This window comes from Aythya ferina (assembly GCF_964211825.1).
Source record: "Aythya ferina genome assembly, chromosome: 1".
NCBI classification, from domain to species: domain Eukaryota; kingdom Metazoa; phylum Chordata; class Aves; order Anseriformes; family Anatidae; genus Aythya; species Aythya ferina.
In genome coordinates this window covers 192,833,055-192,844,914 of record NC_140296.1, presented here as the reverse complement: position 1 = coordinate 192,844,914, position 11,860 = coordinate 192,833,055, and the positions used below count along the sequence as shown (strand labels likewise).

At 41.2% G+C, this 11,860-nt stretch overlaps 1 protein-coding gene across 2 annotated transcripts in view; it reads left to right on the top strand.

The window, feature by feature from the left end:
* Positions 1–3,479: 3,479 nt before the first annotated feature.
* CDHR3 (cadherin related family member 3) overlaps positions 3,480–11,860 on the top strand; it is a 33,112-nt gene continuing 24,731 nt past the window's right edge. For both annotated transcript variants that reach the window (XR_014686904.1, XM_084503197.1), the window contains exons 1-6: positions 3,480–3,561; positions 6,409–6,611; positions 7,794–7,962; positions 10,203–10,288; positions 11,485–11,579; positions 11,684–11,788. Coding sequence is in view for 1 of the 2 variants with exons in the window: in XM_084503197.1 (XP_084359323.1) it covers positions 3,492–3,561; positions 6,409–6,611; positions 7,794–7,962; positions 10,203–10,288; positions 11,485–11,579; positions 11,684–11,788 (728 nt within the window). In the remaining variant the exon portion in view is untranslated. The remainder of the gene's footprint in view (positions 3,562–6,408; positions 6,612–7,793; positions 7,963–10,202; positions 10,289–11,484; positions 11,580–11,683; positions 11,789–11,860) is intronic.

Below are 11,860 nucleotides of genomic sequence, written 5' to 3'. Positions count from 1 at the left end.
GCTGAAGTAGCCATTAATGAGAAAATTATGTCTTGAACCTCTGATGCATTTGAAAAGCGAGAGAACTTTTCCTTCCTGTTGACAGACTGGAAGTCAGTTGAGAATTAAATGTGCAGGAAAAAAGATTAATGTCCTGAACCTGCACATGTTGTTATGCAAGTAGACTATGTCTCTGATGATGACCTCTGTTAAAATCCCCAGCTTTCCTGAGGACAAGCAATTGAAATTTTGCACATCTAATTCTGTTCTTTTCCCCTTGATATCCCTCACTTTCAATATGCTTTATTTCTACATCCCAGCCTAACACTGGAACAGTCTCTCACACTCCAGTCTGTTGGTCTTTCCCCTGGAATTTCTTGAAATTTCTTGAAATTTCTTGAAATTTCTTGAATCTTTCCCCCTTAATTTCTTGAAAGGTGTAGCACCTTCCTCTTGCACTCTCTATCTTACCTGACCCCCTAGAAGACATTTTTTTCAGAAATTCATTTATTTTAACAACGTTCTAAATTGCCCAGGTTTCAAATCATCTTGAAAAACAAGGAATGATTAAAAACCCAGCTTGTTCCTTGACCTTTTCACATTCTCCAATTAATATTTTCCTCCCTCTGTTTTGCCTACAAACTCCCTGGTTATATTCTTGCTTGCACTGCCTTGACCTCTTTTTGTCTAACTGCTTTACATCCCCAGAAATCTCATTCCTGCCATTCCTGCAGTGGCAGAGGTGTTGCCAGCATCACCAGCGAACTCCTTCTACCTTGCTCACCTTTTCCTAACCAGCTCTGTATTTACCGATCTGAATATACTTATTACTACTTGATTTTCTCCCTTTTCAGGGCTCTCTTTTGACTTTGGTGTCTTTCTCACCTAATTCCTCAGAACCTGGCAGGACGGACCAGACAACCACAGAAATCTTCTCAGCAGAAGAGTATAAAAAAAGAGGGATCAAGGAAGGTACTGAGAGATATTGGCAGTGACTGCAAGACGAAAAAGCCAGACCCCTTTCTGCTCATAGGCGCTCCTCCTGTGTGAGCTGCCCTTTATCTGCTCTCTCCTCCCTCGCTGTGTGCTGCACTGGGCTCTCCCCCCGTCTCCCTGGTCACCTTTACAGTCTATTCTCACAACATGCTTGAACCATGAGGCTTATCAGTGACTACTTGAAAGCCCTGGAGACATATTTAGAGAGAAAACAGATATTAACTGCTCCATAGGTCTTCACATAGCACCTGAAAACCATTGCACTTCCAGGGAAAGCTGGTGAAAGGCTGGCATTTTAAGCACATATGTTTTCCAAATGCCTTCACTATCCATGTCTCCCATATCCCTCTGTGGTGTCTTTAGCACAAGATGTACAGAGGAAAGTCTGATTTATGTATATGGACACTGAACTCCTGCTGAAAGTAGGTCTGTGTGGGTTCTCATATGAAGGAAGGACAAAACAAGGATGTATTTATAGGGGAAAAACAAACAAACAAACAAACAAACAACACAATAAAATAAAATAAAATAAAATAAAATAAAATAAAATAAAATAAAATAAAATAAAATAAAATAAAATAAAATAAAAACAGCCTAAGAAATAAGAAAATAAAATAAAGGATAAAAAATGGTGACCTCTGAGTTCTGGGAAAAGCTTGGCTATTCAGAGCATCAGATGGGAACAGTCCATCAAGCTAGATATTAAACAAGTGTAAACATGTGTCTGAAATACTTTAAAATTTAGCCCCGATATTTCTCTAGTTTCTTCAAGAGTACAAGAAACAGCAGTAGAATGGGATAGATTAGACACTGCGACTGAAAGGAGGTAAAAAAGCTACCAACAGGTTTACACTGTGCTGGTAATTATTAAAAGATCACGAGCTTATTGTCCAGGCCTGGTTCATGTCAGCGCACACAGGCCTCATCTTTGTGAGGTATCCGTTCAGATCATAAGCTTCTTTGTGGATCCAGAAAATGCATGTGAAGGGATGGGCAATGACCTGATATGTAAAGGGACAGGCTAGATTTTTTTCCAATATAAAGACATTTACATTAATATCATATCATCATAACTAAGTCATCTGAGGGTAAAGTTTTCCATATATTTTTTTCCTAACATAATACCTAGGCACACATTCCCTGGGGCAATGGAAGATTAGTTTCCTCAGTACTACAGACCGATGCAGTGTGTGCTCACAGGATGATACAGTGTGGCCACATTTACTTGTAGACCAAGGCTGCATCTGGACTTGGCAAGAACTAGAAGCAGTTTAAAACAGATGCAGATCAACCATCAAATGAACATTTCTTGTAATTCCCCAAAGCAGTATCAGATACGTGGGTATGGGTCAGCTCCGATCAGTAGTTTTACTGATGCATCTTTTCCAGGGTCATAGCAGCAGATTCCTCCCAGCTACAACCATCCTGTAGCTTAAGGTGTGCATGCAAGCACAGCCAATGCCCCTCGCAGTGTTATGCTAGCTGTTCGTGTTCAGCATGTCCAATTAATATTCTTATACTATACAAAACACAGGAGCACAGGATAGAGCTACCTGATCTAGTGTCAGCTTTCACTGGGACAGCCACAGAGTGTCATGCAGAACCATCTAGAGATACTAGCTTAGCTCACAACTCAGTGTGGTTTCTCCAGAGTGGTGTTAAACATGAATCACTAAGTCCTGCCTCATGGCAGAGCTGATAAGTTTGTATGGAGGTGTTTAAGAATTAACTGGACAAATCCCTAAGTAACCTGATCTAATTAGGCCTCCTTTGAGCTGGGCATTTGACCAGGTGACCTCCAGAGGTCCCTTCCAACCTAAATTATTGGATGAGTTGATGCCAATGCACATATATTGCATCCAGTCCCAGTAATAGTGCCACCTCTATAATACACTCCTCCAAAAAGCGCTAGGACTGCCCTTAGATCAAAGAGAAAAAATTGCATGGGTGTATTGTGGGCTAGCTCTCTAAATCCAAGGGAGTCAGTGGTGGTTTATGCTGTTCCTGAAACAGCTACAGCAAAACTGACTTTGTCATGTACATATGCTACAATTTTTCCTACAGGTATGCAGTGTGCATGGTCTGAGTAATTCTCTGATACTCAGAGAAACGAGAAAAATTCAGGTTCTTGGTGTAAGTAAGAGAGCATGAGTATTTGATCCTGGTCTGTGAAAAGAGCACCTCATTTGCCAGAGATACAAAAGCAGCACAGTACTTCCACGTTTAGAACTTACTAGTTTCTTTACATAATGCTTCAATAAACAAGATGATTGCAGTGAAAGGATTATTCACGTCTGTTTTCTCAAGTGTGGCCCAGGTCTGTGGATGGAGTGTCAGCAAGGAGCAGTTCTCCGACAAGCAAACATGCTGGCGGTGTTTAGAAACTCCCTTAGAGACATGGGTCCTTTGTTTAATTTCTCACTCCACAACATGACAAAGAGGAAGAATTTAGGTGGAGCTGATTATAAAGGAGGGAAAACATATCATAATCTTCCTTCAGTTGGCATCCTGGGGACATGAAGGACAGGGTCATAAAGACGATGAAGAGCACAGTCCTTCTCTTCATTTTGCTGGGAGTAGTATCTGGTAAGAACATGATTTCATTACGCTGCTAAAATTAGAACACTGTTGGCTGTTGTACTTTCTCTTGGGAGCTTTATAATACATATTTAAGGATCAGACACGGATGGAAAAAATCAAGTAACAATTATTTTTCTACTGAAATAGATTGAGCTCTGTGGTTACAGCAGTATAATGAAGAGAATATGACCTCTCAGTAAGACACTTGGCTGGAAGAGGCACTTCAGTGTGTAATAGCCACTGCTCAGTAAGAAAGTGTTGGAACAGGAAAGGAGATCAGTTCTGCAAGAGACAGTATCTATTAACAATACTGCAGTATCCTCCTTTCAAATATTGATAACATTTCTATCTGATGAAGTAAAATAAGCAACCAAACAGAGAAAACACTGGTAGAGGTTATTAGGAGCGTGTCAGTATTTTTGCCCAGGATAAAAACATGGAAGTTTTGCCAATATGAATACGTACGTGTTAGCAACTTAAAGTAGATCTTCAAACATCAATCTGTGTGGCTGATGGAGTTGCTTGTAGCAAGCTATCTACCCAGGTAGGATCACTTTGCTTTCAAGGAAATGAATTCTTCCAGTCCTCAGAAACGTGTCAGTATTTGGTGTTTTACCTTTATGACCCCCAAACTGTAATCAGGACGCTGCATGTGAATCTCAATGTTTCTTGAAGAATGGTGTTTTTTTGATGTGCATGGTTGCAGAGAAAAAAAGCTTGATGACATGACTCAGGCTAACAAATCACACATAAATAAGACTTGAACATACATATACATCTCAAAGCCAACTTCATGATCGCTTTGTTTTGGGCTCAGAAATTGTTAACGTTTGGGGCTGGTAATTCAGATATATAATTTATTAAATTTCTTCAGGCATAGTTCATCCTCTGAAGTAAAGTGGTAACCAAGGACTTGTGAATACAAAAGGAAGGCTTTTGTAAAATCAATTGGAAGAAGAAGACGCCATTTAGACACAGGGTGGAAAATTTCAGTTTAAAAAAAAAAAAAAAAAAGAACAAAAAGTGAGAGCTTATGATTTAGAAAGACAAATCCTGAATAAACTGCCAAGAAAATCTTCAGAGATAATATGAAAATAGCAACTCTTTTCTTTCTTCATTTCTAAATGTTGTAAATGATTTCATTGATTTTATAAATCGTTTCCATTAATGAACTCTGGCTTGCTGTCAGTAGCAAGTTCAATGTTCAGCTCCACTTGTGGAAATGTATCCCCAGAAGGCCCTCTCAGCTCAGTCTCATTTGCATGGTCGATTTCTGTTGATGATGTTTTCCAGAATCTTTAAGAACATTGATAAACGCTTAGTCCTTCTCTGGGACTTGTAAAGAAGGGGAAATAGGACTCCATGCTTTGTCTCAGGGACTCATCTGCTGTTATTACTTTTGCTTCTTATTAAGCAAAGACACTAATATCCTGTCTTTGATCCTATGGGGAACATTATTTGAGTGTCCAGTAAGAGGAGCAATGGCTGACACACAAAACAGATCATATGTGATCTGTCCCTAAAATGCTCCAAAATGTTGCTAGCGAATCAAAGAAACAAGATTTGGGATGGTTTGGGGCAAAAATCACCAAGGCTTCTTCTAAAGTCATTGAAAGCACTGGAGCTGAACTCTCCCCTTCCAGATTAAAGATCCTGATGATCTTGGAGTAGTGGCAATTTTAATGCCTCTTTGGGAACTGGTGTGAACTATCCTTTCCTAGCCATAGGGGAAAGAGGGAAGTGGTTCCATCCTACCAGTTTAGGAGGCAAGTAGTGTAGTGCACAGGAGCCCATTTCCCTTTGGCGTCCTCGAGCTCCAAACTGAACCTGAGCATCCAAGTGTGGCTATGCTGCAGCCCTAATGGCCTCAGAATAGTTCCTCTGCAGCGCTTTACCTCGTAGCTGCCCAACAAAAATACAGGCTTTGTGAAGCTTTGCTACAGTAAATGCTGTGGTATGAACAGCCTGGCCCTCAAGTGAAGAGTATCTCCCGCTGTCTTGGCACAGGCTGTGTGGAAAGTTTTACCAAAGGCAGCTAGCTCCCTTGGCATGTGGTTTGGACAAGCCAGCAAAGCCCCCCAAGCAACATCCAGTCCAGCCGTGGTCTCCTGTTGAGGCCAGTTTAGGGATATGAGGGTACTAAGACGTTGTTTCAGGGCATGCCCTAAAAGCTGACCTCATTTATATTTTCTACACACTCTTCAGGAGATAAAGCACCACAGGCCCCTGTTAAAATAACACAAAAATACCCTTGATAAACATCAGAGCGAGCACAGATTTTGTCTCGGGGAGTGGGGAGGCCTGACGGAGTAGCAGGGAGTTCACACGAGGCCACGGGATGCCACAGCCTGGCTGCAGCCCAGAGGCTGTGAACCACGGGGTGCCTTTGTGGGCCCTGGGGAATGGACGGCTGCCCGTCCATGCTCGGAGCAGAAGAGAAACCAGCACAGCCCCCAGAGATGCTGCTTACACAACTTGTCAGCCGGGCCTGCACACAGCATGCCAGAGAGATTAAGGAAAGGGAAAACGGAGGAAGTGGGTGCTGCAGGCAGCGTGGCTCACGGTGAAGATTGCTTCTTTAACATCCCGGCCTGTGTGGTTCAAGGTGGCAAACAACACAGCAACAATACTACTTAAACATCAGCACCCTAAGTGACAGTAGTATAGTGCTGAATTAGAGATTCCTTCTTTTGCCATTAGTGCTGGATTTACTACAGTGCAATGCCACCATTCATAAGCAAAAAGAGAATCAGGCCGTTTTGTGCTCATTAATGGCATCTCCTGGCACCAGCTGTGCGCTCCTGCTAGCCTAAAACTCCCCGAAGTAATTTCTCATTCATTTTCATCTTGCAGGAAGAAGAATCCAGTTGCTTAGGGGCTTACCTGCAACAGGCACTGTTGAAGAAAATTCTCCAGCTGGTGTTTCCGTTCACACCTTTAATGTCACCCTTTCTCCACTGTCTTCTGAAGGTGTTGCAATACATCCTACCGTACTAAATTCAAATCCACTTACAGAAGCATTTGATATTGAATCCACAGGAGATCTTGTATACAGGGTGAGTTTTACATTTAGCTTGAGCAATGCTCCGTCCTGGAGGCTGATGGTTCCTGGATTACTGAGAACTGACAGAGCACAGTGACTCATCTTTTAATCAGAAAAGAGTTGCAAATGCAGACCGCCGTACTATTTGGACATGCTGTAATAGATATGACAAATGAGTAGCAATAGTGATTATGATTTTAATTGCATCTAGGCAAAAACTGCTTATCACAATAATTCTGTTTATTCTGGGATAGAAAACATGATTTTCTAGAAAATCTGAGGTAAAGAAGGACATGTAGGAGCCGATTCTGTTTTGAGGTTTTATCCATAGTTTTTCAACTTAATTAATATGAAGTCACTGTGAATTTAAAGTGGATTATTTAAACCACATGCAGCTCTTACTTGGACACTCTCACCTCGAATTAAAATGAATTTGACTCACTTCCAAAACAAAGTAAGCTGAGTCAGATCAAAGCCAAGTTTAACTCGGAATGAGGGCTGTGACATATGAGGAAGTTACCTTGAGGTATAAAGTTATCACACTTCCACACATCTGTGATCTATTTCCATCTATTGCGTACTCTTGTCCTGTGGAAAATGCAAAGTAATTTTGGTTGTTTCAGGCTAGTTTTTCTTGCTGGATAAATTAGCAAGTATTACCTCACATTTGTCACTGGCAGTGAGTGTTCAGATGCATGATAACTTGTCATCCCGTTGCAACTCACTTGTATGCCTGCGCCTGAACGACACTCAAGAGCACCTTTGAATCCACTTTTCTGGAAGTTTCCAAGGAAATTCAGGTTTTCACAGAATTGATACAACAGCCCTTTTCTATTTCTCTTTGCTGATGTTTCTGGGAGAAAATGTAGGGGGAGTAAGACCATGAACCCGGGTGTCTGCAGCTCATGGATTGACGCAAGGCAGGGTAGCTCCTTCCAGGCTTTCTCCGCCCCAAACTGTCCCTTATACAAGAGGTCCTTGAGTTACTCTGGGAGGCCACAACATTTTGGTCTTTCCAGTTTCTTTTTACTCACATTTCAGCCAGTGGCAAGGGTTGTGACAGCAATCAGCATATAATCTAAAATACTCACTGCTTACTGATGGAAAATGTCCTGTTACTGGTATTCTCTCCTATAAATTATAAATTACATCTCTTTCATAATGTGCTAATCATATTTTTTTTTTCTCTTTTCAGGTTGTTACCAGTGGAAACCCTGTCCTAGATTATGAAACAATGCCAAAGCGCTTTGATTTACAGATTTTTGTTGAAGATACAACTGGGAGAACTGACCTTAGTACACTGACTGTCCAAGTAGTAGATAAAAATGAACCTCCTGTGTTTCGAGGAAATATGGCAATTCAAAGTAAGGTGGTAGAGGCATTTGAAAAGAACAATACTGAAAAAGCTGACATCACTTACAAAACAGAACTGCATACAGTGACAGTGGTTAAAGTGGTCTAAGAGTTTTCCTTTAGAAAAACGGGAGGAACAGGGTGATGTTTTTATCAAAGCTTTATTTTATACAAATATTTGGTATAGTTAATCTCTGGAGATGCCCTTCTGTTTTCTTAAAGTTTTGACTAAAAGTGATGGAACCACTTAAAAATGTTTGAAGAATATATATATATATATAAACATACATACACACACACATATATAAAAGCAGACTTATTTATATCGGTAGATATATATACTATTTTTGATGTGAAGTGACATCAAGGTATATATTGGAAACATGAAGTTTGGTGGGGATGTAACCAGTATACTGTGGGTCCATGTTTCAGTAGTTTGTTGAAACTGGACTGATTTGGAGAAGCAAGATAAATTTAAATAAATGTATATTGTGTGTATGCAAGAGTTTCTTGGGGAGAAGAACAAAGACAGCAATCTGCCAGTGTTTGATACCTGTGTATCACATTTGCACCTGCATGTGAAAATTAAGTGGAAAATCATTCTGAAGAATGAGATCTCCTAGACTGTGATTTATGGTGGTGTAAATGGAAAAAGGCAAAGAAATGTCTCCTGCCTGTGGCAGATGGCAGTAAACCTGGCTACCTTTCAGGCTTACCTGAAACCAGGTTTTCTTTCAGACCACATGCAAGGTGCAACAGAGAAGTCTGCAATAGCATTAGCAACGAGGCTGGGGTGTCTGAACTCATAACAGCACCTAGGCAAGAACATTCAGTAATTCAACACCCAACATTTTTTTTTTTTCTTTCATCTGAGAATAGCAAGCTGTGGTCTGTTCGTGGTAGGTATTTGTAAGCGGCTGCTGAACCCTGTAGATCTGGAAAGCAGTGCTATTATTTAGGCTGGTGGCTTGCAGCTCCTGGAATGGTCAGCAGAGCAGTGTGGCTGCAGCCTGGCCATCCAGTGCTGCAGAGGGCAGGGCTTGCTGTAGGGATGGATTTAGCGCAGCCGTGCTCAAATCAGCCCGCTCACTAATGCCTCCTGAGCACGTTGACGTTCCCACTTCCATACAATACTTAGTTTGTAAAGCAAATTAGCTTCCCTGAGGGAAAAGGCCGCGTCATCTTCTCGGTGTCAAGGGTGTCTTGCATATCATGGGTGCTGCTGGAATCTAATAATAATTAAACATGACACTTCAGGGATCGGCACAGCATGAAGCACACTCTACGTGGGAGCTTGTTACAAATCAGTGCATCAGCTTAACTCTCAGCTAGAGCTGCCATAAATTGGTGAGCACAGATGTCTGATCTGTCTAACTGCGTGGCTTTAGTTAACAGTACCAGCCACAATTAGACGCTAATTGCACATTCGTTGGTTATTAAAAAGCATCTCCCTCTCATTAAACTTTATATTCATATTGTTGTCCTCTGGGAACAACTCATTACACTGCTCTGGGATTCCCACTGCTCTGATGAGAAGCAGCAGTCAGCAGGGGTCACAGTGGAAATTAATAGTCCAGAAATGCCAGGTCCACCAGACACAAAAGGGCAGAAAGCAAATAATGGGATCTAAAGATCTGTTGTTTTGCTAATCACTCTGGCCAAGGAGAGCTAAGCCTGTTGCCTGTGGCCCAGTATGGGATAGCCCAGTTGGGAGAGCTCCTGATACAGAAAGGAGCTATCACAACACTCCTTGCACAGAATTAACACCCATAACAAGGCAAAAGTTCAAGCGCAGACCATCCACGATTTATTTACCTCACAGATGTAAAAAAAAAAAAAGCATAAAAGATGAAGAAAAGCTCTGAGGTCTCCTGGCAGGGGACAAGGGTGGTTGTAGAGGGGATGGGAACCTAGCATGGAGCTATGTTCTCCCTATCTGCATGGTAAAGGCAGACACATGTGTACTCCATACCCCACTGAGCAGCTCAAGGGAGACCTGATGTATAGATCAGCCTCCCTAAGGCATAATTCAGATTGCATCTATCAGTGATGGTTTTCTGTTTACAGATAAGCACTTTTCCTTTTAATCTTTTGAGTGTTTCTTTCCTGTGATGATTTTGGAATTACACTGGTGAACTGAGAACACATATCAGTCAGTAATATGCCTGGACAGCTTTAATTTATCAGTATGTTTGCTGTTGTGTCCTTTATTCTTATCCAATTAACACTTAGTACACTTATATCTGTGCAGCTGTAACTATCTACATCTTGGAAGGTACACGGCCTGAACGCATTTACCAAGTTGATGCAGCTGATCCTGAAAATGGTGGACTCAAAGTAAGCTGAAAAAAAAACAACCAGAGATGATATTATTGACTGTTTCTGAAATGCTTATTGCTAGCATCTTTCAACAATGCACTTCATCGTCAGGAACACAGGAAAAGGTTTTGTCAGGAAAAAAGAACCATTTTCAATAATAAATTGAGAAAACCCAGCCTCAACACTTGGGCTCAAATTGTATTTTGATTTCTCAGCACTCCAAAATTAAGGGGTATTGAAGGCAGAATTTGATATAGTTAATCAGAGATACAGTAGAAATCATGTCACTTTAAAAAAAAAATAGCTTGCAAAACATTTTTAGTAGATGAGAGTGATTAAATGTAAGTAAAGTTTTTAATATTGTGTCACGGTGTAAATTCTTTCAAATGAGACGGTAAGGAAACTGCTTGCAAGGCAACTGAATCTCATTTTTGTGACAATCTTAGGGCAAACTGTGACCCCCAGTTAAGAAAATGGATTAGCAGATCTGAAAATACTCTTGATATCAGCAACATTCCTGGAAAGTGATAACTTTGTTTGCAGAAAGGAGAAAAGTAACTGCACTAACCTAAGAACCATTTTGTAGCTTTGCTTTGTTGACTTTTGTGTTATAACAGACAGCATGTACAAGAACAGAACCTGAAGATGTTAATTCCACGTGTAGCATTATTCAGGAGAGCAATTACCCTGACATCCGTCCTCAGGCTTTACCCAGCCAAACCACCAAGCCCCGGTGGGCTGGTGAGGAGGGAAGCAGAGGCGAGGGGATGTATCTCATGCACTGGTACGGTTACGGTACCCATTTGTGTTGTGCAATGCACAAAGCATCTGCAGCTACATGCAGGTGCTGACCACTGTGTGAACACTGAGCTTCCACTCCCTCAAGCACCTCATGAAAGTCCACTCATCCCACCCCAGCCTCTCTCTTTGCCTGGTCCTCCAGACTTCATTGCCTCCTGCACAGCTCTTCTTTAGTCTCCCAAATCCAGCCCCAGCCCTTCTTCTCTCTCCTCTTGCATGGAGGTACTCTGCTGCTACCCCAAAAATGATTTTGCCAGCTGTGTTGTGGCTCTGACCTCTATGTTAAATTCCCATTGCAGGTCTGGGATAGTAGGAGATACTGTACCTTGGCCCCTTCTACAAGGCAAGGCAAGAACAGAGAGATGCTTTAACAAAAGGATACAAAAACTAATGCATTGTGCTCTTCATTTCAGTATTCCTCGCTTCCTGCATCAGTGCCATTCCTGGTCTTGGAAAGTGGAAGCATTTTTTCCAAAAAAGTATTTGATTATGAGAAAGATCCACATTGGTGAGAATTTATTTAATTCATGTGCTCTTTTTATTAGCTTACAGTAGGCAATGTTTTCCTATGTAGCCATGGAGTGATTCTTGTTTTGTTTTCTTATTTAACAGGTACTTTTTAAATATAACAGTGACAGATCCAGAAGGACTCAACTCTACTAAAATAGTGAATATAAATATAATTAACATCGATGATGAAAGACCTTACTTTACCACGTGAGTGAAAAACTTCCATTGTAATGAAAATGTAGATGTTTTCCCAGCTTTACTGCCTTGGCACCAATGGGA